The sequence below is a fragment of the Lichenostomus cassidix genome, chromosome 1, assembly GCF_008360975.1.
Source record: "Lichenostomus cassidix isolate B80296 chromosome 1, HeHo_3.0, whole genome shotgun sequence".
NCBI lineage: Eukaryota > Metazoa > Chordata > Aves > Passeriformes > Meliphagidae > Lichenostomus > Lichenostomus cassidix.
In genome coordinates, this window is record NC_139479.1 from 40,566,096 (window position 1) to 40,593,608 (window position 27,513).

Below are 27,513 nucleotides of genomic sequence, written 5' to 3' on the forward strand. Positions count from 1 at the left end.
AACTTGTAGACTAATACCCAAATCTCTTTGTTGAGTCAATACCATTAATTTATAAGCCAGTTAAGTATTTGAGTGCATTGCATTTGTCAATATTGACTTTGCCCTGCTATTGTGTTTCTCATTCTCTTAGGTTAGTTAGGTGTATCTGAACCTCTGGTCTTGACTTACCTGCACATTTTTATGTCATTCGCAGGTTTGTCACTTCTCTGATAACTCCTTTTTCTGATGACTAACATGAGTAGTTACCACCTATGCCAGAGCAGTGTGGTGCCCACCAGATCCTACCTGTTCAGCATTCTACAAAGAAAAATGCATTGTTTAATTCAAATCTCTTGTTTTCTGTCCAGGTCCTTGAAAGCTTTATTCCTTGTAGCACGGTTATTTAGTTACACCAGATACCTTTCTGGAAATCTATATAAACCATTTTTCCATTCACTTTTTCTTTCAATTAAGAATTGTATCAGATATGTGATAGCTAAAACTGTGGAGTACGAATTTTTTCTATGAACTGCATGTCTGCTTTTGTTTTAATGACTGTTTCAATTAAATTGTTGTCTTATCTCAAAATATATATGCTAGTCTAAAATTTCCTTGAATTAATCCCATAAAGGCTTTTAAAAATGTAAGTGCAATACTTGCTGCCTTGCAGTCCTTAAATGAAGTCACTAGTCTGAGAATATTTTCTTAAAGGTTCAATCAGTTTATTCTTATTTTTTGTCCTGATGATTTTGACTGTGTGTATTCTCTGTGACTTACTAACTTAATGCTTTTTTAATTTCTCTGTTGTTTTTTTTCTTCTCCCTTCCTCTCTTTTTGGGTACCTATGTCCATTGTGGCATCTCATCTTTTCTTGATGTAGAAAGAATAGGGTCAGGTTCAAATATCTTTCTAATGCATAGTTGGCAAAAACTGATGCAAGAAATTGTTTATCTTTTCAGCAACACCCTCATTTTCTTTAATTACATCTTCACCTCTAATTCAAAAGACCTGCTTATTCTCCCTTAACCGTCTTGGTGGTTATTGCGTGGTTTTTACCCACAGCTGTTTACTTCTGAGCCCATTTTGGACCTCTTTGTTTCCTTCTTACACAATGAATCTTATAATCTGCTTGTTGGCTGCACAAACATTGTATTTCCATATTCTGCATAACTTTACCTTGGATTCCTATAGGTGGAATGGCTGTAGGGCACTCTAAAATTGTACAACAGGTCTGTAAACTGAGAAAGTGCTGTACCAGTTTGAAGAGGAGAGATTCATTTTCAGGGTACAAAATTCATCTTAGCGCTAAAAAATGCATACATTTCCCCCTTGCCTGTGGTCGCCTACATTTGGTTTCTAGTCTGTAACATTTAGTTTTTAATTTTCTTATGTTAATACATTGGTTTCTGCTGATTTAACAGGTTTTAGATGCGGGAAGACTGAAAGAATATGGTGAACCTTACATTTTGCTGCAAGAACAAGACAGCTTGTTTTACAAAATGGTGCAACAAGTGGGCAAGACTGAAGCGGCTTCTCTGATTGAAACAGCAAAACGGGTAATTTTAGAAGAAGAGATAATTAAGTTTGTCTCTGCAGTTTGTTTATCTCAAGTTAGCATATTCAGTGTTGCAGTAAGCCTTCCACTAAAGGATCTGTCAGTTTTGCAAGGCAAAGCCATAATTTTCAGTGGGATATACACAGACTTCCAAATGATACATGTATTTATATGCCCTGAGTTGAAAGACTGGATTTCTTGCATCCTTTTGTCTGTACACAAAACAGTAAGTGTAAATAATATAGGACATACTCACTTCTGCTGGGCAATGATCTTAACTTGCTATAAAAAACACATTAGGGCTGCAGAATAGAGCATTTATCTGTTACGTCTGTATTTTTGAATGGGTCCATCAGATTTTAGTAGGGGTTCAGTGCATGTGACCATATGATGGTCCCTGGGGGGTTGGTCAGATTCCTACCGTTGTGCATTCCCTTACTTTATTCTTGTACCCTTGGCTCTCTGTTCTGCACACAAGACCAGCAGGGCTTAGTTAAGAAACAGCTGTTGAATGTTTTGTCGCCTCCTGGTTCCCTACAAGGCTCTGTGCCTGATTTACTGCTTACTATTCAAATCTTGCTGGGAGTCCAGAATTATTAATGTAATTGTGGGCATTCCTCTGGCAATCAAAGTGTTTAAGAAACATCAATGGATTCATTTTCATAATATGCCTGTGAGGTGAGGCTATATCATCTCCACTTTTCTGATGGAAAGCTGAAGCAGAGATAAGAAGATAAAAAAAGAATGACCTGTGATTGAGGAACTCTTTGACTAGCTTTGGCTTGCATGCTTTTTTCTTTATAATTTACCACACAGAATGTCCAGAGCAAGATTTTAATTCTCTCAGTGCCGGTGAAGTTTCAGCATTGCTTCAGCTGAGACTGGCAGTGCTCAGTTTGGCAGCAACTTGCTTGGAACTGTGCTTTCAGGATCCAAGTAAGGCACTGGTACTAAGCAGGTAACAACCTAAGGGAGCATTTTGCGGGCAAGAGGAAAGATCTTTAGCCTTTATGCTTTCCTTTCCTCAAGCTGCTGGATGTGAGTAGCAGAGCTAAAAGACCAGTAGACAGGGAACAAAATGGCAGATACCTGACTGTTTTCCAGTAAAAAATAGATGCATTTCCAGCAAGTTGGAAAAAAATGAAAAATTGTGCCATCATGGAGGCTGTGTGCTCATGTATGGATGATATTTTACTGGGCTTTTTGAAGATTAAAGATTCCTGTGTCTATTCGTATTCTCAGATTTTATTTTTTTAACGAATTTTTCAAGTAAAGCATTGTAGCTAAGAGCATACGCTAAATTCTTGTGCGGCACAAATTGCAGAACTGAGGAAACAGTTTTGTCTTGAACTAAGCTTTATTACGAGTTCTGCTGTCCTCTTTCATTGCTGCACTGTAGCTTCATTTATTTTCTTATTAGAAAGGAATGGGTTAGCCATGTGTCTGTTTTCAAGCATGACAATCTGGAGGTTATATAAATTATATTTAAAATGGTAGCTTCATATTCATATGACCATTGTTTGTCTGTAAAGTGAAGGCCAGCTTCCTAAGGCTTGGTCCTTGGAAAGGCAAGAGGTGAGGCTGTTCAGCTGTCATCTGTAGAAATTTAGCTATGTCATGCTGTCTCTCCTTCCTTCCCCGGAGCCCTCCCCAGTTGCACAATTGCATTCAAAGATGATTCTAAATGTATAAAAATAATTGCCTGATGTTACTTGCCCATATAGTCATCTGCAGTTACCACATCAATGTTATGTGATTTTGTACAGGAAGGGAAGAGATCCAGGAACCAGTCTCTGCTGAAATGTGGTTTGATGAAAAAGTTTGCTAACTCCCAGGCTAGAAGGCAGATACAAGCTTTAGCATCTGCCAAGAATGCAAAGCATGGTGCTTATCCACACATGGCCCAAAAATATGAGAATCAAGAGACTGTATCTCCAGTCAGCAGCTACCCAGAAGCAGAGTTACAGTTCTTTCTATTTGAAGGACTTGGACAATTCAGGGTTTTTGTTATTGCTGTCCCTTGTGCTTCACGCATACTTTTAGAGAAGTTGCTTAGTCAGAAGAGTTGATTCCAATGGCTTTTCTTTTTACACTACTAAGTCTGTTGCATGTATTGCTGTTGGTTTCCCACATTCCTACTGTGGTTACTAAGAACTGTTTTTATGAAGAACAGCTTTCTTTCTGTTTTTGGAGAACAGCATGCTGCACATAAAAAGAAATGGTAATGTGACATATATACATACTTTTCAAAAGGCATTACAGTGGGTTGCTAAGTAAAACGGTTTGGAATGTGGCTATGCTTTGGCAATGATTATTTGATTTATTGCATTTTGGACCTGGATCTTGATTTGTTTCAATTTGAATCTGTACAACACAAATTTGTACCAAGAACTTTCAGTAAGGTGAAACTTTAAAAGCATTTTCTGGAAAAGTATTGATTCTGCATATATATCCTTTAAGTGCAAATTAAGAGGGACTACACATCTTAAATTGGGAACACTAACTTGGACATATTTAAGAAACATAATTTTAAGAAAAGTCTCATGGGCGTCTTAATGAAGCAGTGCAAGACAGAGCTGTTGCTTGGACCTTAGCTCAGGCTTCCAGATTGATCCATGCTGCTATTGTGTGGCTCACTTGGTCACTAAGTATCCCCATTTTTTGTGCAAATGTCAAAGAAAACAGCACAGGCGCAACTCAAATTGGAGACCGCTGAGTATGTATTAGCCCATGAGCCTGATGGCAACTGAGTTGGGCGTGACATCAAGAGACTGTTTTTATCTTTGCTCAGTTTACAAGAAGCTGCTAGGAGAAAATCCTATGGGAAAGTGAGAAATAGTCATCAAGCAGTGAAAAAAATAAAAGTGCTCAATTATTCAGATAAACAGAAGTTGGTGTGTTCTCCCCATTCTTGGCAGCATTGAGAGACTTTTCGGCAGGCTTTGGTGGCATCAGGATAGGGTTGGGTTTCTGTCAGTCAGGTTTTGAGTACTTTGAGGAGAAATAAGGGTTGTTTTATTTTACTTTAGAGCTATGACAGATGTGTAAATATTAAAATACTAGGTGTTATCTCACCTCAGTGATTACTTTTAAAAAGTTTGCAGGTCTGTTGGCAGTGGAAGAAACTTGTATAAAGACTTGGGCATTTAATATCTTGAGGGACTGGGCTCAGGGGAAGAATTGCAATGAGACAGTTGAAAAGCAGCTGCCATTTCATTACATCTCTAGTAATGTGCCAAGGTTTTCTATTAGCTTTCCATTAAAAAAAATCACATTCAAAAGCTGCATTAAAAGTATGCCAAAGTTTTATGTTTTAAACCAGGAACGGGATGGGAATACTGAGGCAGCTGTCTGCAGCGTGTGTGCAGTCAGCAGCCTCATTAACTTTCCTCTGTTGCATCCGATTGTGACTGGCTACTGAGGAATGCCTCTTAACAAGACTTCCAATTCTTTTGTTGATTCAAATCAGACTTTCATATTCTTTGAAACTTGTAAAGATGCATATACTCTCTGTGAGTGTGCACAAAAGATGACAGTGGTACTTACAGGAGCATTTTTGTAGAATGACTACTTCTTTTTTATCCCGTGTGTCTTATACATGTATTCATGTATATGAAAAGGACATTATTATCAAACAAACTGAACTTTGTTGACAACACTCTAAAATATGAATTGCAGAAATATTTCATAAGCTGTACTCAAAGCAGTCTAACTATGAGACCTAACTCGTGACACGTGTCAGCTTCAGAAAGATAGTGTATTTTCTGTTTTTAAAGACTCAAACAAAACTTTTCACATTCTTCTTTGAAAAAAATTGCATTTGAAGTCCTTTTTCACCCAAACACATTTTTAGATAAGAGCACACAAGTCTTGACATTATTTCATTTTGTTATGCGCATCTGTCAAGGAACAGAGATATGATACAGCTGCTAAAAACTGATGATTGTGGAACAGTGAAACTTGACAGCATTTCATTTCCTTTATGTTCTGATTATACATTTATCAGGAAACCTGTATCTCTTCTAGTTGAGCTAGAAATTGGTAGAATTCAGGAACTCAAAGGCTTGGCAAAGAACTGTCCTATTATTTGGTATCATCTTACGTTTTAGAGAAGTTGCTTGGTTGAGTCATTGTTAAAGCTTTTGCTTCTTCTTTCATTATTGTGGTTCACTATCCAGAGATCACAATTCTATAGGCCCTATAACTGCTTTGCAGCACAAATTAAACGCTGGGATATTTCATACATATACTTCGAAGTTTCAATGGTTGTCAATCACAGTTTGTAAAATATAGGGATTACAACCTGATTTTAACATCCAAATCCATTGTGTTCATTTTATGTGTGAAAATGAGAAACCCTTGTGCAGACGCAAGATTTCACAGCTTCTTTGTCATCCTGTTTTTAATTTATCTCCATGTTTTGAGCTAGTAAAATGATTTTACTTATCAGTTTAATGTAAAGCGATAAAACATATCTATTTATCTGAATTAACAAAACTTGAGGGGATCTACAGGTTGTGTGGGATTTTTCTCACATTTTGTTACAATGTAAGATCATACGGTAATTTTACTAATTTTTCAGTGACATACATTTACTGAATGTCACTAACCTGAAGTTCCCATTGGGATGCCTTACTTATCTCTACTATATTTATCTCCATAAATTTTGTTTGAAGCTAAATGTAGTTTGATGTGTAATTACTCACAGAATCTAATATTTTTCCTAGGTATACTTCAGTAAGAATTACCCAGAAGTTGTTCAGAATGGTCAGCTTGCCACAGACTCCTCCTTGGATCCTTCCTCAGGATTATGCATAACTGAAACTGCACTGTGATTCCTCATTGCCTTACTTGTTTTCCACAGAATGTAAACCTGAGATCATCTAAACTCAGTGACACCTTTTGCAAGTGTCAACAGGAGAAGAAAGGGAGGAGGCAATTCTTTGCACTGGACATCCTTCCTATTTAATACTGAGAAGAAATTTTTTGCTGTCCCTGTTTCTTTAATTTCAGTGCAATATGTTTTTCTTTCCAACTAATTATGTTTGTATTTCTAAGGAAATGAGGCAGATTCAGTTTTTGTTTGAAACTTATGTGGTAGAAATCTCTTTTACTTAAACAGGTGCAGGACACCTAATAGGTCTAGGATGCATATTTGGAGCTTAGTAAAATAATTGGAATGTGTCCTTTTTTTTTTCTTTTAGAAATATTTTGAGAGCAAGCAAAACCAAATTTTTTTCGGTGTCACTTTAGCATGACAGCTCTGTCTAAATAGCAGATTCAGTGGTGTGCAACTTACTTGTCTAGAGCAACTTTTTCTACCTGTCACAAGTACCTATGCAGGTTGTTAGGAAAAAAACTTGAAGAAGCCAAAAACACTTTTTCTTTTTGATAGAAAAAAAAGTACTATATACTTATTTTTTTGATAAATAGTTCAAATAATGCTGTTCAAGATGAATGTAAATACTAGTTTTATTTTGCTAAAATCCAAATGCTGAAAAATCAGTCTGAGTCTTCTGTACCTTACAAGAAAATTACCACAGTTGCACTGAAGAAGTATTTAAATAATTTAACATACATTCCTCTTTTTACCCAGGTTATCAAAGAAAAAAAGGTATTAAAATAACTTGAGGAAATGTTTGAATGACATGTCATTATACCTAAATACTGTGTAGTACAAAGTTATCTTCAACACAACACATTGAAATGTATACATTATTTGCATTTATTGTGCCTTAATATTTGTGCCTTCAAGCCAAAGCTGTAACTGCAGGGTACACAACAAATTCATTAGATATATGTTAAAAATATGTAACTTTAATATGTTCAAAGTTTTGCGTGAGGGGTTCTGTTGAACTTCAGCTGTTTGAAGTTACTATCCTGCCAAAGTAGGTAGGAGAATACAACCTGTAGTTTTGAATGGCTGTTGCTGATAGACAGGAATGCTGTGGGAGAGGGGTTCAATATTCACAAGTTACGTCCTGATTCAGCAAAGCACTTTAACACAAAGGCACTATTCCCATGTTTAAAAAATAAATCAAGCAAGTGCTGTGCTGCTTCAGATTTTTTCAAATTTAGTGAGCTATTCTTTGAGGTCCAGTAGAAAATACATCTATTCATCTTGCTGTTTAAAGGGCACAGAAGAGATTAAAAGGCAACAGATTTCTTCAGGACATGGAAAATATTGTGCTTTTATAAAAATACTGAAGATGCTTGCTATTACCTTTGTAATGCCAAACAAATGTTATTTACTCAGTGTTCATCCAGTGGTCTGAAAGTAAGGCAAACATGAATGTTTCTCATTTCAGGCAGTTCTACCAGAATATAATTGAGTCAAATACAAAGTTACTCTCTTCTTACTGAAGAGTAAATTGAGGCCAAAGCTTGTGCCTCAGCACAATTACTCATCTTGGACGTTTTCCTCCTCGGAGCTAGCCCAGTGGTGAGAGGCAGAATCCTTGTTCCCCTGTTGCAGCATCCTTCGTGCACTGGGGCTTGCTGTCCTGCTGTGAGATCCCAGGAGAGAGGGGATTGTGTCTGCAGTGCCACCAGACAGCTTTCTGAGGGACAGGGGTGCTTTCAAGGTTGTGGAACAAACAATCAGGCATCTGTGTTTGCCGGTAACATCCTCTTACATGGTTAGAAATCATTAGGGGGAGTTACAGAATGACATGCTCTTGTTCCTAGCCTTTTTTTGGCCAAGTCCTAACACTTCTCCTGCGGTGTGCAGCACCTTATACTGGAACAAGTTCCACTGAGATCAGTGGAAATGAACTTCCCCCAGTGATGTGCAGCAGGAGGCTTGTGCTACATCTGGTGGTAAATACCAGCCAGCCAGGGGCAGCTCCCAGCCACCAAGCCACATGGCACAGGTGGGCTCATGTAAGCAGTGCTTATGGCAGATCCTTCTGAGAACACACCAGCCACATCCACTTTTTGTATTGCTTGGCCCTTGGGTTTCTCTGAGCTCCTGCAGTCCGCTTACAGAGTGTTCTAGCACACAGGTATCATTGTGTGTTCCATGGCTGCTTTCTTTTCCGTTAAAGTTGTCTGAAATAAGGATAGGGCATTCTGCAGCTGAGTGAGAGTAGTGGTTGCATTGCTGCAAGTATGTGAAGATGTCAAGTTTAAGTGTGTAAAGTCATGTTGGGTAGTGCTGGGGGATTATATAGCATAAAGAAAGTGCAGCCTCGTGGCCTTGTCTGTAACTGCCTTCCTGGCAAGGATCCATGGATCCGTGTCCAAACTCTGCCCAAGCTTTGCCATGGAAAGACCTGGTTAGAGTGCTAGGGTGAGCTGACCAGTAAGGCAGTGCACTTCATGGAGTTGGGAGTTTGAGCTCCTTTCTTTATCTTATTTTTTTGAGCAGTGTGGATATATTCAGAGTCTAACTGTGTTTTACAATACAGAGTTCTTTTTATTTCTAGATATTTAGTTCTCAGAGGAAGTGTGATGTGTAATACAGAGACTTTTAAGTACTCTAAGAGAACAGTAAGTTCTCCTGGCCTTATTTTTTTATCAGACCCAAAGAGATCTGCATGCGTAAACCAAGGGGATAATTACAGTTTTAGTTCATTTCAGCTCTGAAATGAATCTATGGTAAGTTATATTTCTGAGCAGAACTCCAAAACGCTGGCTGCTGCAGATTCACTGGTATGAGACCCTGACAGATCTAGCTATAAGTCTATAAGCTAGAATTAATTTGATCCTGTAGCTTTTTGAATGTGCACAAAAATCTTAGGTATCTCTGAAAATGCTGATTCTTCTTCTTCACATGTTTTGGCAGGACACTGCTCTCTGTAGGTATCAAATATCAATATAAGACAAAACAAATTTTTCACAAAATCACACTTGAAACCCATAAATTGCTGAGGAGAACAACTGCAAGACATTCATGTCTGTCATTGGCATTATCTAATCTTTTTGGTTTAAAGCAACAAAAGTATTTTCTTCAGGAAATTAGTTTTTAGATTTTCTTTTTTGTTGGTATTGTTGTTGATAGCTGATTTTTTCAGATATTGAGACTGACTGACCCATTTAATTTCAGTTGGGTAAAAAGGTGCGATCTACCTGAATGGCAGAACTCAGATCAAGGGATAAAAAAGGCCTTCATGTGGTGATAGTCTTGCTCTGTTAAATGAATACATTATCTTTCTGTCAAGGTGTTTTATGTTTCCTTGTAAAGAAAAAATTAAATAGTTCTAATTTTCCACTTTGAAAAATGTTGTGCTTTATTTGGAAATGGCAAATCAGGTTACTCTGAGTTGCATTCCTTCCTGGGGATCTTGGAAAAAGAACTCAGGCTCCTGAGTTGTTCAAGCCTTTAAAAAATTCCTTTGCCATGAGGTGCCTTAAAGTATTCCAGAGTCTTATTTCTAATAAATATAATTTTATGCAATTTTTTTCAGTAATACTGAAAATCATCAGTTACAGAGCTGTTGTTACTTTGGTGTAAAACTCTAGGAACAGCCTCTACTTCTGATCTCAATCATTGTTTTTCACGCATTTGTTTTGGTATGTCTTTGCTCCACCCCTTCTCAAAAAACAACTATGAGCCAGCAAACCATGTTGGCTTTTGAAAAAGCCACAGTTTGCCAGGGTAGGCTATTTCATGTTTTGCTTATTTGCTTGTTTTAAGGACAAAAATTCTCTTTAGTGAACTGCACCGTTTGCCAGATGGGCATAATCTTCTGTGATACCATTTGAACTGCCCTTTGGAAGAGGGAGGACCTTCTGACCAGCCTCAGTAATGCTGGTTGTTTAAGTAATGTTGATGGTTTATTTTAGCCTTCCCAATACATGTTTGAAATAAGATTGCAAAAAGAATCAGAAGAATTGCTGCTTTTTGTTGTTGTTGTTAATCTGACCCTTTGAAATATCTCACTTCAAACTTTGCCTCTTTTTTTTGGAGGGGGGAAGAAAGAGAGTTGAAATAACTTCTTTCCTGTGATGGTGATGAGCATATGACAGTTTTGCAGAAGATGCGGCTTCCTGTGTATGTTTTACATTGTGTAACAGCACGATGCTTTTTCATAATTTTAACTCCGGTTTTGTTTTGGTTTGGTTCTTGCATTTTTTGTAACAATTTGATTTTGGTATTGCTATGGAATGATTTCTTTTGTGGACGTTCACGTGACAACTGCTGTCATACAATAAAAGGCATTTCTCAGACACCTGCCTAAGTCTGTTGTCATTGCAAATGTGTGGCTAAAGGCAGAAGTTATGGGCTGAGCTAAGTCAGGACATGTCTGACATCTCCAAACACCTCTCAGTGGCAGTAGTAGCCTCAAGAGCTGAAAATCCTCCACTTGGAGGTACAAAATACAATTATACACATTGGGTTGGTTTTACCAGTCATCTCCAGTCTGTGATCTCTCAGATCACATTACCAAGATTTTTGCTTTAATTGCTAAAAAGTATTGCAAAATAGATTTTAAAAAATTGTGATGGAAGAACCACTGCAGTTGCACCAATGCAGATGGGGTATGGTCCCTGCCTGAAGCAGCTGGCAAGCTCACTGGGCTGGACAGCTGAAATGTGGAAGGTCAGTGGACACAAAAGCAAGGTGGGTTAGCAGCATTACTCCAGAATCTTGGTGTTGTCTCTCAGTCCTGTATCTCTGTCTGATGAGTTTGTTGCTCAATTTAGCAGGACACTCTAAAATTGCTTTTTTCTGAAAACCATGCAAAATTCCTCCCTATGTCATCCAGCTGTCTCAAGTACTTCACTTTGCTGTTTTGTTGCAGGTTTTTTAGTACAGATTGGATTGGGCATTTGTCAATAATCCCCCAGTGCAGCAAGTTGCAGGACCTGGTACAATATGAATTTTCATCTGTCCTTTTATGGTATGGCATATGCATTAAGAATTTCTCATGTTTCTACCAAAAGTCCCCTCACGACCACCGTGCAGCTCTCTTAGTTGCTTGTAAGTGAATTTCCTTGGGTTGTCACAGCACAAGTCGCCTGTGGGATATGCAATATCCACCTGGAGCAGTGTCCTCCTCGAGCAAGCACTTGCCAAATGCATGTGTTCCCATGTTAATGCAGCAGTTCTCTCTTAGAAGTGGATGAAGGAGATTTGTTCCCTTGCCTGAAAGAGAGCTGCTGCTAAGTAACAAAGCCAAAGATGCTTTTTAGGAATCTGCTCACAAAACAAGTATGAATTCCATAAACTCAGCATTAAAGCTGTTTCATGTATTTTGAGCAATATTAATGTACAGAAATCAGGGCCATACTCTGATGTATGAAATCGGGTTTCCACTGTCTGCACCTTGGCACCACTTAACTCCCAGATTGGCCTGAAATCAATAGCTTCATCTGTTTTGAGATACAAAATTCCCTATGGATCTTAGCCACAGGGAATTTTGTATCCCTGGAATTTTGTATGCCCTGAATGGCCCCAGTCCTGCTGCCATTCAGGAGCCAGGGCACATCCTACTTCTAAGTTGCTGGGCTCAACAGAGTACTGGGATCATACTTGCTTTCTTCAAACACGAGTTAAAAGCTGCCCCAGAGCTCTTGTCCCTCTCCTGCATGACACCCTAGTTTTTTAGACCATACTTTTGTTGGTGTAGGCCTTCCTTAGGCTGAGCCCCTTGGATCTTCCCATCTACTGCATCACCAAAACATACTGAGGATCTTTTTGATGGAAATGTTCGCCATGAGTGAGTGATGTGGGGGATTTTTACAGCAGGACAAAGGAAAATCCTAGATTCAAGTCCAAGTTCCAGAGAGTATTTATGCATTGTATTCAGTGATTGTCTGTAGAAGCACCGGGAGGAGCTGGGGCTTCTACTCCATTCTGTTAGCACAGCTGGGATGTCTATGGGCATCCATTTGCTTGTGTTCACTCCTGCTCTCTGGCCCCAGTGGGGCGGTGGTGGCCCAGGCTGCAGCTGCCACCATGCAGGTCTGACAGGTCTGCTGTTTGCAGTCTGTGCTTCAGCTGTTGGGCAGCTCTACCAAAGCAAACTCGCTTCTCCTGCCTCCCCAAGGACGCTGTTGCCCTGAATGCCATCACTCCCATGTGGAGCTCTGCTCCCGATGGGATGCTCTCTGTGCCCAGCTGTTCCTACAGCAGCTGTTCCTCCTCCAACATATGGGCAGTGAGTCTCCCTATAGACCAAGCTGTTCATAGTATCAATAAAGCTCCTAGCAGAAGGGCTCTGGAATACTAGCTGAAGTTTCTGCATTCACTATACCCAGAGAAAAAGCTCCCAGTTTATGCAGTTTAAATCACTGTGTTGAAGCCAAGGGGATGTGTATTAGCTGCTCGTTCTAACATTGGAACATGGTGCGTGAAGTATGGCTGGTGGATTGTGTCAGGCACATGAGACTTAAAAAGAGCTATGGCGCTTTTTTCTTTTTTTTTCTCTTTTTCCTCTTTTTATTTTTCAGTTTTGGGTATTTGCTGTGGGAAATTTAAGTGGGGTAGAACAGTGAAAAATACTTCTCTTTGTTTAATTCCAGTAAGCTTTATACCTCACAGTTCAAGCACAGATAACAAATAAATGAAGGAGTTATTTATCAAGAGTATTCTGAAGAAAGCAAATCTTGCTAGTGTTCATGCCAGCTGACCTTCTTCACAGAGCTCTCTATTTTCCAGGAAAGGACCATAATTATCTTATGGCATTAAACTGAGTTGGGTGGGAAATGCAGCCTCAGATTTATTGGCCAAAGTTTCACTGTCAACAAGAGCTTGTTCTTGAACATTACAGGCCTGGATTTTCTTTTCAATGTAAGTGCCAGGCATGAATAGGACAAGTGAGCGCTGTTGAACTGTCTCTTGAAAACATTGCCAGGATACCAAAAAAGAGGATTTCTCCCCCTCCCTGCCCAGCTGAGAGGATTTTTCCTCATTCTATACCAGCAGGAAGGCAGCATTGTACCAAGAATATGGACCGCTCTGTGTTTTGCTTGATTTAACATGTATGCACTTTTGCAGAGTAGTGATTTCCTTGAGTGGAGTTATGCAAGTAATTCACCGTGAGTCATTCATGCAGTGAATTAAGTGCCTCTTCCCACAACCAGGTCGTCTCCTGACAATCTTTTTTTTTTTTTTCCCCCGGAATTACTCAACAAATCCTTTTGCAATTACTTTTAAGCATTCTGTGTAGATGACACGTTTATGTATGTGGTTAATGTTTGTTGATTTTTTTGAGTCATATTCATAATAGATCAGAGAAAATACAGTGTTTTCTATGTATTGGTTGGTATAAATGTCCTTACCTCCAAATAAAAATTTTGTTTTCATCTGGTTTCAGGTGAGCACATGCCTGTTCATTTCTCTGTGTATCCCTGTCAATAAAACTAGATTTACTTGAATGGTGTGTCACATTATGCATACACATCAATGCAGAAGGGAAGGGAATCTGCATTTTTCAAATAGTTTTATGGAAAAGTCTCTGCTGCCATTTCTAGCAGCAAGTGATAGAGACCATCACAGGTTTGGGGGAACAGGAGGATGCCTGTGCACGTGTCAAAAGAACATAAGAGAGTAGCAAGATGCCTGCAGTCTGCTGGGGTGCAGCAGGGCTGGCAGGAGTGTCCCTGCGCAGGTTTTACCTGCCTCGGTTCTTTGTGTATTTCTGTGCGTGTAAGAAGTTGCAACAGACTCTGTGCAGAACCAGTTCAAGTTGCTGAAAGCAGAAAGTGAAAGGCCAAGTGCTGCTGGTATGCAAGAGCAGGTGCTTATCCTGTGCCAGGCATGGCCGAAGCCTGTTCCCTGCAGGTGTTGTCCTTACAAGCACACTGGCTGACTGTGCCTCAGCCCCATCAGAGTAATTTGGCTTATTTTGGAGGAGAAACCCTACAAAAAGGAGAAATTTCTAGGGAGAGCTTCCTAGAGCACAAGGGAAACAACAGTGAGGTTTCCCTCAGAGGTCTCTATCCTGCAGAAAAAAAATTGTTCTTTTCTGTTTTTCAGGATGTGTGCTGGACCCTGCAAGGCTCATGGGTGCTCTGCAAGGAGGGTGTAACAGCCCACAATGCTTAGGAGGACCTCTTAATGGACTGGTTAACTGGCTAATGGGGATGCCTTTGCTGCAGCCAAATGGATTACTTAATAGAGACATGTAGATCTTTGAGAGATGACTGGGCTGCCAAAAGGAATGGGCAACAAACCAGTTGGAGTTGCTGATACTGTTGTCACAAATTTACCAGAAAGTCTGCCTTTCCTTCCAGCTGCCTTTTTTTTTTTTTTTCTCCTTAAAGAAGTGATTATCAGTTCAACCTTTCCCTGGAACTGATACTGAGGCAAACTTCTATCAGATATTGCTAAGTGTAATGTGCCTTTTCATGACTTCTTGGCTCATGTGGCTGCCAAGCTCACAGGATATTTTGGCCTTGTTACTGAAACTGGCTACTGTTGTTCATAGCTGTTCAGGATTTTCATTTGCCCATCCTGAGGGAACTGTAAGAAAGACTGGACCCTGCTGTTACATTGTTTGCATAATTCCTTTTTTCTTTTCTTTTTTTTTTTCCTATTTTTTAACTGGGAAAGTTGATCTTAGACTGGAAGAAGTATCAGCAATGCTAGAGTTTTAACACCAAATCATTGTATCTGAGTGATTCAAGACGAGTGTGTCCCTCTTCTCTCATCCATTGCCTTGAAGTTGAGGAAAGTGCTTGATTTCCCACTTTGATTTCTCTGGACAACTCTTAATCCCAAATTTTAGTGAAGAGCTGATTTATTGTCTAGCATCAGGGAGGGGACATTAATTCCGTCTGCCACCCAGAGTGCCTGCTTGGAAAGAAAGAAACGTCCTCTGCTGTAGGTAAGATCAAAACCAAAGGGTATAAACTGAATTGAAATCCATGTGTTCGGGCAGCTTGTCTGGAAAACACAACTCTACTTCTACTTAACCCTGTAGTTGCCTGGGAGCCCTTGAAACCCCTGACTCTTCACCTTGAAGCTCTCCCAGGTGCCCAGAGCCACTGCCCTTAGTGTCTGCAGAGCTGCCAAAACTGGGCAGCTTGCTGCCTCGTGCCTGCCGGAGCCTCCCTGGCATGGAGAAAACAAGGATTTTACTTGTGTAGGGGCTTGGTGGGCCCTGGTAGCTGCACCTGGCACCTCCCCACACAGCGCCATGGCAGCTCCGGCTCCAAAGGACTGCTCCAAAAGACGTGTGAGAAGCCACAGAGCGAGTGGGAGAGGGGCGAAGGAGGCCCCTGCCTGCCTGCCGCCTCCCAGGAAAGTGCCCTCAGGGTCTAGGATGCAGTGCCCCCTGGCTGAAAGCCTTTCCTAGAGTCGTGCTGCCAAGGAGAGAGGAGGAATTTGGATGCCAGAGCCCGCAGTCAGCGCGTAAAGCTGCCCGGCTAACAGCTGCCGGGGCAGTGAGGAGGCAGCCCGGGGCTCCCCGCTCCCCAGGGAAGGCCTCAGAGGGAGGTTTCGGCATGAGGCACACGCTGCCTCCTCGCTCTCCCTCGCAGCCCCCTCCGCCCTCCTGAGTCTGAAATTCCTGGCTGCAGAGCGTGGCAGTTTCAAAGCAGGGGTGGAGGAGGCTCCTCCGCCCAAGGTAGCCTCCAGCCTGGTGGTTGGGGCACTCTCATGGGATGTGGGAGATGTGGGTTTGGGCCCCTCGGGCTGAGGCGGGAGAGGAACCCGGGCCTCCCACTTCCTCAGCATATACTTTGAATACCGAGGCATTATATAATAAAAGCTATCACCACCTTTTCTTCTTCCTGCTTTGTTTTTAAAAGACTGATCTGTGTGGAGTCTTTTGAAAGAAAGGGCGTAGGTACCAATCTCCAGGAGAAGATTCCAGACAATGGATCCCAGGCAGACAGGATTGCCTCACTCCAGCCTCAAGGGGCTTTTAGTGCAAGAGAGAATTGCAGATACACCCTTGTCCTCCACTTTTCCTGTTTCTTCAATGTAAGCAGCTGCGTGCTCCCTTCAAGAAGATCCCACTGTATCCTGCCGGCTCTGTTGTGCTCAAGTCTTGAAGCACCCAAATTCTGCCATCAACCACACAGGGTTTGAGTGTGGCTCATGAGATGCTGGAGGCCAGATCACCTGAAAGTCAGTGCCCAAACCTCTCCTGAGAATTTAACCTTAAATTCTCTACATAAATCAGCTTGTCAAATCCAGATGAAATTACTTGCCTCTTTGAAAAAATACTGGGGATAGAGGCTAGATCAAGAGGGACATACTTATATAAATGCATAAGCAGGTAAGACTATTTTTGTTGCTTTGAAAACTTTAGAAGACTTTAGACTAGAAATAAACATCCACAAGTAGCCTTAATCACTGCACTCTGTGAAGAGTCACTTGAAATAGTCTTGGCAATCGATTCTGATGTAGCTCTTTGGCTGGAAAAGCCCAGACAGTCCCAGATGTCTCTTTGATGCAGGATCACACAAAGATTCAAGTTTCCATTGCTCTGATGAAGCAAGATGTCCCTTGCCCTAACTGAGGGGGAAGAAGTCACTGTGTCCCAACATATAAATGTGTTGCACATGGTGCCTATTAATCAATGGAGTCAAGACTGGAGCAGCATCAACTCTTATAACTTGTACTCCTCAGTGGTGCAATTATAAACATCTCTCCATATATCCAAATATCTTTCCATGATATTTGAGAAATCTTGGTAGCTGGGTGATGTCCCTGGGGACTGGAAGTAGAGAAATAGTGCACTCAATTTTAAAAAGGGTAGAAAAGAGCACCCTGGGAAGGGCCAACCTGTAAACCTCACCTGTGTGCCTAGGAAAGTTATGTAGCAGATCCTTCTAGCTGTGCTAAGGCATATGGAGGACTGGGAGATTATTTGGGACAGCAACCCCCAGGATCAATAGAGTCTGGGAGATAAAGAGATAGAGAGCAGCCCTGCCAAGATGGGTTTGGAGGTGTTGGTGGATGAGAGGCTGGACATGTCCTGGCAATGTGTGCTCACAGCCATGAAGGCAAACCATATCCTGGGCTGCATCCAAAGGAGAATGGGCAGCAGGGTGAGGGAGGAAATTCTGCCCTTCTCCTCATTGGTGAGACCTCATCTGGAGTACTGTGTCCAGCTCTGTGGCCTCCAACACAAGAAGGTCTTGGACCTGCTGAAGTGGGTCCAGAGGAAGGCCACGAAGATGATCAGAGGTCTGGAGCACGTCTTCTATGAAGACAGGCTGAGAGAGTTGGGGTTATTGCACTTCAAGAAGAGAAGGCCCCAGGGACACCTTACTGTGATCTTTTGGTACTTCAGGGAGGTTTATAAGAAAGATGGGGACAAACATTTTGGTAGCGTCTCTTGTGATAGAAAAATATGTAATGGATTTAAGCTGAAAGAGAGTAGCTTTGCACTAGCCAAAAGGAAGAAATTTTATACAATGAGGGTGGTGAAACACTGGAAGAGATTGCCCAGAGAGGGCAGTGGTGGATGCCCCATCCTTGGAAACATTCAAGGCTAGTTTGGATGGGGCTCTGAGTAACCAGATCTGGTTGAAGATGTCCCTGCTTGAACTAGATGGGCTTTAATGGTCACTTGCAACTCAAACCTTTCTATTATTGTGTGTAACCTGGTTTTGAAGCATTCCATCTATGGAACTCTATTATTTCCCCTCTTTTTCTAGGCAGAAACCTCACTCCAGAGGGAAGAAGGCAAGCTCATCAGTAGAGTCTTCATGAAAGAAGAAAATCTTCAGTTTATTGTCATTTGTTTATTCAAATCAAAGAGATTAGCAACCAAAACAGAGAAAGGATGTCAGTGTCCTTGCCACATTTATCAAGAGAGTTCCCCAAAGGATGGCAAATGTTCTCTGCAGCCCCTTTGTTCATGTCTTCGTTACCATAAGTTGCCAGTGGAGCAATCATTGCAAGGGACAGCAGCTCTAGTAGAGGGGATTGAGGCTTTTTCCACTCTTTTAGACAGTCAATAAAGATGAAAGGTATGAAATAAAAACTTTCCCCAGGATGTCCTGAAAATCTAAGTGTACATTCAAGGAAGTCCAACCACAGGAGAAATGGTTGGTTACCCTGGGCCTGGACTGACTGCCCAGATATGATGCTTCATAGACCCTCAGGTAGTTTTTGCCAGGTGCTGTGATGAGATGCTGCTTTGATACCATCAGGAGATGCTCATGGCAGAGAAATAAAAGAAAGAAGGTACTACAGAGGATCATTTCAATATCTGACACTCTTACACTTGGTTAATTGTATTTGTTCATTAAGATAAGGATCAGCATTCAGCTGCTTCTACATTTAGGTCAGCCTTCCAGTACATTTGCACTTGCAAGAGAGAGCTGCTTTAATGAGGGATAATGAAACTTGCTACGCATTGCATCATAACTTCTGTGTTAATATCATTTACACATGATAAAATGCAAATAGTATTGACCGTCAATGTACAATCATGTTTAATCCTCTAAGCCCACACACACGCATGTGCTAAAACTAATATCCCTAACAGTAAACAAAATATACATCTGTGCCTCTCTGTCCTCCTGAGAACGTTAGTTTTCCCTAAACTACAAGGTGTATCAGCTCTACCCACACAGCTAAACAAATGGGTTGCCACTAGCTCCTGTATGTACCCTTATTCCCTCTTTGCACTTCATGAAACCATGACAATGCAGTGAGAACTTGCTGTAAACAACCCTGCCTTAAACAGACCCACACTCTACATTACAGGCATTCAGAGGGCATTTCTAATGTATCACTCCAGTTGACTCTCACAATGCATTTTGGGTGTCCAAGGCCTGCTTGTCCAGCTTCTGTAGGCACCTGAATTTTGAAATAGGCATCTCAGCTGAATGACAGCTGATAGAGATGCTCAAACTTGTCTTCATTTGGGATTTGTGCTAGTCGAAGGGTACCAGCATACTCTTTTACATCTGGGTTTTGGAGTTGGAGAGTAGTACAAAAAGCAAGGTATTAAGCTGGAGTGGGATCAGTTAGTGACTAGCCATCTTCAATGAATAAATGTTCCCTGAAGGTCAAATGGGTCCACATGAACTTCAAGAAATGCAGATTAAATACATAGTGAAAATTAAATGTATTTAATTATAATTCTGTTGTGGGAAGTTTAGCTCATGACGTCAGAATCACTAAACCACTTTCAGCTATCTTCATACCACATAGGAGTTCATATTTCAGAGAGAAAAACCTCTTCAGGTTGCACTACTGGTTGAGAGTGCTACCTCTGATTTGTATGATTTTAAGGGTATTCCATATCTCTGGTTCCCCAAGAGTTGAAAAACTTTTTTGATCAACTTTTCTTACCCTTTGAATGTAAAAACTCACAGGACCGGTGAAGAATTTTCTTTGGAAATTTCTCACCCACTTTATGAAACACAGCATTGCAGCAACTGCTTGCTGTTCCTATTTCTCAGTGCTATCGGCAAAGTGCTGCCTTGGGTTTTAATGATCCAGAAAAATGCAACAGACAGCAATTGTCTGGAGAAACCATAGATTTGTGTAGGACATGATTCTTTGGGGAGGCGTCCCAGTGGTGAGGAAACCCTGAGGAGCAGCTGAACAAGCTCAGTGCCTCTCAAAGGCACTCTTCTCCTTTGATTGCACAGGCTCTTATTTCAAGAGGGCTGCTTCATGAAGCTAGTAGAATTTAGCTTCATGATGCCTACTGGCCAAGTCTCGCCATGGACAATCAAAGACTGAGCAAATGAGGTTTGCTCTCTGGAGAAGGGAAGTGTCCCAAACTTTGTCACCAGCTAAGCTTGATGTTCACAGAGCTGGTCAGAGAATGCTCAGTGTTGAATACAAATGCGCCCTTTAGACACTTCTTGGCCCATTCAAAGCTTGGCACTGTATTTCTGTGCCTACCTGGAATCACATTTTATTCCCTCAGCAGCCATGAAGTCAAAACTTGTTTTATTTAATATTAGTGAAACAGATGTTATTCTTAGCAGCTGGAAAGACAAGTGTGTGCCAGCAGTGTGTGTTAGAAAGCACAGACTGTACACCCAAATTACAAAAGAGTGCCAGTGCAGGGGCAGCATCTCCTCCAAGCAGCCCAGGCAGCCCATGGCCCCTATGTCAGTCAAGGACCTTGAGACATGAGCTTCTCAGAGCAGCTGAATGCAGACTCCTCTCAGCAGGACGTGCACTCGGTTTGAGGATTATGTATGTTAGATCCTTGCTTTGATACCTTCACTTACGCAAAGCCTTGGCTCTATCAGTTCCAGCATAGTCAAACCTGGGTGAATCAGCCTCCCTCAGACCACACAGCCTGATTCACACGCTAGGAATCCAGTCTCTCCTTGCTGCAGAGTAACCAGTGGGAGCTCCAGCCATGGACCTGCATTTAGTATCAGCTCTGTGAGCATTTTTGTATGCAAACCTCAGGGGTTTTTTGAACCCTGGCTGACTGTGCCCTGGATTGCTCCAACTGACTGGATTGGTAAAAGTAAGGCTGTGTGCACAGAGGGTGAGTTTGTGCTCCTAAGGAAAAGAAGTGGAGGTTTTGTCTATACCAGTAAGTCAGAGGGTGTGAGCTCTGTGCTGTAACCAGCCACACTTTCCAGTGCATGTGTTCCACCAGCACGGCTTTGCCCCATGAGGACTAACATCCTCCTGGGTACTGCAGGGTGTGGCACAAATCAGACAGTTCTTCAGGGACCATATGGATGAGGCCAAGTGTTTTGGAGGGGACAAGTGTTTACTCACACATCTGCAAGCTGTGCGTGACATAAAAAGGATTTGCCATCTGGGTACTAGAGGCTTTTTTCACAGCTGGTAGACTGTGAGGTATGGACATGTGAGACATATGTTCATTTATATACATAGACGTGTGTTTATATACATGCACACACACACATTACGTTTCTACGAACTAACCAAGTTTAATCCTATAATTGCCTATAATTCAGATTAAGAACCATGTCTTCTTCTTCCGCTTCTTTTTTGGAGAAGGTCAACCCATGCTAAATTTAGTGGGTCTCCCTTTCTGAGCATCAGTGGGCTTCAATGCCCCCAGCACAACACTCTGGTGAGCTGGTTTTCGTCCCTGAAGGATGACAGAACTGGGTTGAATAATCACAGTGCTACAGCACCTCTGCATTTTCTGCCCAGAGTGAGGTTGCTGAAGGCTAGCTCCAGCTTCCCTTCTATCATTGTACCACTATGTCCAAGGCACCTGATTTTGTTACCTGCCTTTTGTGTAATTCTCTGGACTCTTCTACAGAAAGGACTCACTTACAGGCAGAGAATGCTAGCATGCTATTTGCCGAAATTCTCATGGATGAGAAAATTAACATTTCTCCCCCCTTTTTTTTGTTGCCATGGTCACAGGAAAGGAATTAAAGCATCAAAGCCTTCCATTTCCCGATGATGGATTAAGGAAATCATTAATTTGTCTTATAAAAAGGCAGGTTGTGTCTCTGCAATTAATGTTAGAAGGCTTTTCATGAGGGGAATTTCAGCCTCCTGGGCGGAGAAAGCTAAAGCATCTGCTTGTTCACTAGCTGAGATAGATGGGACAGCTATGGGGGTCTGTGCCATAATTTCTGTGTTTATTAGTCACTCCAGATAGTCTTTGGCTGCCTAGGCAGTGGTTTCTTTGGGGCACAGTATTAAAAATTCAAACTTCCCTACAAATTAAGCCTTTTCCTCTATTCATTATTTTATGCTCCATCCATGATCTCTCAGGAATTGTTTCCATTGCAGGTTTAAGAAGAAAAAACCCAGGGAAAAAACCTACTTGCACATAATTGTCTTTGATATGTTCCTACTCATCTCTTGCCCTGCTTTTCTGGCTCCCTGGTGTCCCACATCTACCTACTGGTGAGACAGCTGTTTATATGGGAACACCTTACAAAGATTGGCTTCACAGAGGGATGTGTTCTCCTGGGGAGCTACAGGCTTGGCCATGGCCATCACAATTGACCCAGCATGGGGCATAAAGACTAAGTGTCGTAAAGACTTTCTGATGGATCTGGGCCTCTTTTACCAGTTATGTCTTGCAACATTTCTTGGTGACCTGTCCTGGCTGGAGCTGCCTATGCTTGCAGGAAAAAATGGGGAGGAAAATATATTACTCTTTCTGCTTCTGGTGTCAAAAATTCTTTCTTTTGCTTCACCTTTTCTTCTCCATTCCCATTTTTTATTTTAAACCATTGCAGAAAAATAGAGCTTTTAATAGCAGTATTTGTCTCCAAAATAAGAAGAGAAAAAATACCAGCACCAAAACACGGTGATTTTGATCTTATACTCATCAAAATTCTCTTTGCTCCACAGAGAGTCCCATTGTCCCAGGCTTCTTTTTAGCAGTCTCCCTCTGAGCTTAAAGGTGCTGCTTTGACCTCTCACTGTGCCAGCAGCAGTGTTGTCTGATGACAGAACCCAGCACGCCACGCAGACTCTTTTAAATTCACCCTTTCATATTACTTCTTGGTGCGTTCAGGTAATTTGGCCCCTTTATTTACTTGATCCCTTTTTCTTCTTCCTGAAAGAGAATGTCTTAGTGCTTCCCATTGAAACCCATGGAAGTAAATTGTTGGAAGATAATACCTGGTGAGCGAGTGCCGCTGGGGCAGAGGTTGCTGAGCAGTGCTTGTGACACGGAGCAGTGCCTCATGCTAACCTCGTGGCTCTTCCCTTTGATATGGTGTCTGTCAGGCTCTGTGCTTTGCCTACCTTGCCGTGGGAAATGAGGGAACTTGTTTGTCACTTTTTCCTATGCTGACAGGGCACAAAGAAGGAAAGAATCTTTTCTCTGAGTGGTAAGCTCCCATATCCCTTTGATCTGCTTTATGGGAGTACCTTTCCTCTATGAATGAAAAAAATGCCAGGACTACTTCTTGGAAAAGCTGAATGCAATTTGGAAACTCAACAGGAGTTTGCATACCTGCCGTATTCCTATGAATAATACAGTGCTGCTCTCCCAACGACCACATCCAGACCACGTTCAACTGAGATATCTTTCTTGAAGACACTGCTGCAGTCAGGAAGACTCCTTCAGCTGATTGAAAGATATTAAACCCTTGTTCCTGGGTCTGACAGGTCTGTAATTAAGAGCTTTAAAACCAATGTTGTAACTCCATGAGGGACATTTCTTTGGTGTAAAACGTGTCAAATGACCTACTGCTCTCAGATGCGGAGCTGTAACCCTTAAGGTCTCAGTTGTTGGGGAAAAAATCCATATTTACCTCTCCATTTGTGTGATAGTCATGGGACCCGGTGATACTGGTGTCACAATACCACTTTGACATGCAAATAAACTGGTTTGCAAACACAAAATAAACCTAAAAAGTCTGAAAAAGTAAAATGTTTCACTATGTGTACCCTGGATGTATTTATATATTAATTAAGCTTATTTTGAAGTGTTCCACAGTGCACCAACACCATTTATTTTTCCTCTGGTCAACAATGGGCATACAATGCACGGGGTTTAAAGCAGGTACCAAAAGAGTTTATCTTCTCCCAGATAGCCTTTCAGAACTCAAAACCACAGATGCCATCTTCTCTGCCATGCCTTTTCTCTCCAGCTGAGCTGAGTAATTGAGTTGGTATCCCAGGTGGCACCTCAACACCTCCACAGCCCTTGATACTGAGCTTCTTTTGGCCAGCCTGCAGCAAGTATGCATTGTGCTGTCCTGTTGATCCTTTTTTTCTCCCTATTCAATACCAGAAGGTCATAATGCTCTCTGTAATCTCTCCTTATGCTGATGCAAGCATCCAAATGCTGGTGGCCACATGCAGATATATCTTGGTGTTCAGCATCAGGGGTGTGGGGAAAGAAAGATTTATCTACCAAAAGAGAGGGAAGATGCAGATGCAGCCTTCATGCAAAAATCCTTTACCCATGCCACAGTTTACATTCTGTTGGGAGAAGGAATTAAACTTATATGTAAAGCCTTTTAAACTGAAACATCCACTGTCTAATTCAGAAAGGAAAAAAAATATAAATCTCATCTGTCTTCCGATTTCCATCCTTCGAGACTCTACAGAGGCCCTCCAAAGGTCCACAGGGGAAGTTTGCAAATGTCTTCTGCTCTATGGCAGTCCTGCTGTTAGCAACACATGCTTTCCAGGGAACATGGAGGATGCTATGTGCCAGATAACTTTCTGTCTCTTTTGCATTCTCTCCTGGACTCCTATGTGAAGATTTCCAGGTCATGCCATGACAGCCTGCCCCACACAATAGGTGAAGCTGAGATCAGACACTTCAGTCACAAGTGACTCCAGCTTTCTTTGGCTCCTTAAGTGCTGCTGATGGAGGTACACAAACATACAAGTTTGTCTGGTAATCCATTTCCAGGGGGATATACATCATCTGTTGTAAATGTGGAAACCAGAAAGAGAGTTATGTTGCTAAACTGAAGCTGTGGAAAACTCAGTAACACATGGGTTTCTTCCTCAAGTGCTATGAAAGGAAGTACTCAGGATAGAAATCGTGACAAGCCTTATTTCCAGGTAGCCCAGGTAGCCAAAGAGGAAATCAGCCCTGGGAGATGAAGATGTGCATGCTCCTTGCTTTGGAGCTTCGTGACTAACTCACTTGGAAGGGTGAGGGTTTATTCAGGAAGGAAGGAAGGAAGGAAAGTTCAGGTGCATGACTTTTCAATATAAATACTAGAAATTGGTTGGTTACATCAAGAGAAAAACAGATTACATGGGAAGAACCAGCTGATGTATTGAGAAAAATGATTTCTTAATTTTGTAGACACAACAGCTAGAATTTTTTTTAAGCCCCCAGAAAATACCAAAAAAAGTTGTTGTAGTCTGATTAAATGGGTTAAATATATTGGAGGGGAAAAAATGCAATTTTCTGCTCAATTTGCTACCAAGAAGCCAGCTGGCAAAATAATGGCAAAAACTATATAACTCTGCAGAAAGACTTCCCAAAAAACATGGGATGCCACTACTGAGGCACGCTAGACTTTCAGCAACAGAAAGGTTAAACTGGTTCCTCTCCTGCACCATGGCAACATGAAGGACATTATCAGAAAGCTTCTGGTTTTGGGATGGCTTGAGCAGGACCAGATGGAAGCAGGACTCGTGTTTCATCAAGCGCCTGATGCTGCTGTTCCTGTGGAAAGGTAATGGGGCTGAAGGGAGGGTTTTGGCTCCATGCTAAGGAAGAAGGTGTGTAAATAAAATACATGTGGCACCAAGAGGAGCACCCAAGAGTTGTAAGTAGGCACCAGCTGAGGGGAGCTCCCCCTTGTCCACCTGCACATAGATTTAAAGGTGAGTATTTGAGAAGGTGTAGTAGGGAAGGATACCTTCAGAGAGGTTGCTGCTTAGGGGAGGGTAAAGAAAAGTCTCTCCTGAAGGATGGGAGACTAAATAAAAATATTCATGCTGTGGACACAGATAGTGCTGCAGACTGTAAGACTGGGATAGCCAGTTTAGAAATATTCATCTTGCACAAGATGGATAGAAATATAATCTGGTTAACACCCTGGGTAGTGGGGAGAGACTGAAGATGAAGCTGGATGTATAGGATCATAACACAGTGGCTGTCATCCTGCTTTGGCAGCATTAAAAAATCCTCCATGGCATTGCACTAATGCAGCAGACACCAGTGTTGCTGAAGATTTAAAACTCCAGGCTGTCAGAGACTGAAATAGTTCATGCCTCAAACATTGATATAAAGTTTTGCTCATTATAACAAAAAGTGTATAAAGAAGCTACAATCAAAGAAACCTCCCTGAAGATACCTGACTGGGACTTTGGACTGAGTCAAACTGCTGAGATAGATAAAGGGAAACCTATTGTTCAATCATCTCAAGCTGAGGGAAAGGTATGCATACACAAAGGCCAAAGCCACCAGCTGTGCTGAGAATCATCCCTGGCTGAGTTTGGGGTGGGGGCAGAGCACAGCTCCCAGAAGCCAGGTTTACACAAACTGGCCCAGCTGTGGAACCCCCAACCCCACAGGCCACATCCACGGGACTTTCACGTGAGAGACAGCTGAGGGGGAGTCACAATCCATCACAGACCCCCCAGAGTGCTAGGCCTGGCACCACAGGAGTACACGTGATGCAAGCAGAGTCTGCAGCTAGAGGCTGCCCCCTCCCCCGGGGAGACATGCCTGGACATAGCCCCTGGCCTGAGTGTATATTAACCCATGGCATCCTGTGCTTTTCGGGGGGACCACCACCACCGAGAAGACCGGCTGGAGAGGATCAACGCAACATCGTTGGGATCCACGGATGGTGATATTTTCTCTTTCTCTCTTTCTGTCCCCCCCACCTCTTTTCTTACTTCTCTTTTTCTCTCTTTTTTTCTCTCTCTCTCTCATATTTTCTATCAAATAAAACTCATACTATTGATTGGCATATGGTCTCGTTTGTACCTTAATTCGGGCAGAGGTATTTCTAAAGAACCTTAATAATTAGATCATAACACAGGCAGATCGGAAAAGCTAAGCTAGAGGCTGGAGGAAGATACCAAGCACTGCAAGAGCAGAAAAAGCCAGTGAAATTTAGCTAGACTGAAGCTGGGACAGCAGTGCCCTATCTCTGCTCAGCACCTGAATACGGCCCAGTTCAGGTCAGGTGCATTCCTATACTAGGACGCCTCTTGAAGGAGTTTTTGCACCCCAGGTGCCTTTGGTGGGGAGAGAGCCAGGCACCTCAAGTTAGGCAGGTTGACTAGGGATTCAACTATGTAAAATATTCAAGGAGAGGATCGCTGGATCCCGAGGAACATGAGTCACCCTTTCATATTTGGCACTCTGAGTTCCACCACAAGAGCGTGCTTCAGCACATAGCAGAGAAACTTGCATGTCTCAGGATGTGGCAGAGTGTTGCAAAAGACTGTCATGGATATTATCTCAATAGCGATTTCTGGCCACACCAAAGTGGTTGGTTTTTTAAAAATGGTTATGATAATAGTTTACCAGGTTACTAATTAGTCTATTAATTTTGAAATGGTTCAGAACAAGGTTGAAAAATGATGATTCATATGTATTGTTTATCAAGAATGATTTCAGAGAGGACAAGTACTTATTACAAGTATATCACGTTACAAAATCAATAGAAGAAGAAAAAATAAAAAACCCACAGAAAATAAAAAAAAACCTGAG

At 41.8% G+C, this 27,513-nt stretch overlaps 1 protein-coding gene across 2 annotated transcripts in view; it reads left to right on the plus strand.

The window, feature by feature from the left end:
- Positions 1-10,705, plus strand: part of ABCC4 (ATP binding cassette subfamily C member 4 (PEL blood group)) — a 145,671-nt gene extending 134,966 nt beyond the window's left edge. For both annotated transcript variants that reach the window (XM_085057595.1, XM_085057602.1), the window contains exons 30-31: positions 1,401-1,535; positions 6,262-10,705. In XM_085057595.1, the coding sequence (XP_084913721.1) occupies positions 1,401-1,535; positions 6,262-6,369 (243 nt within the window). In that variant the 3' untranslated portion in view covers positions 6,370-10,705. The remainder of the gene's footprint in view (positions 1-1,400; positions 1,536-6,261) is intronic.
- The last annotated feature ends 16,808 nt before the right edge of the window (positions 10,706-27,513 follow it).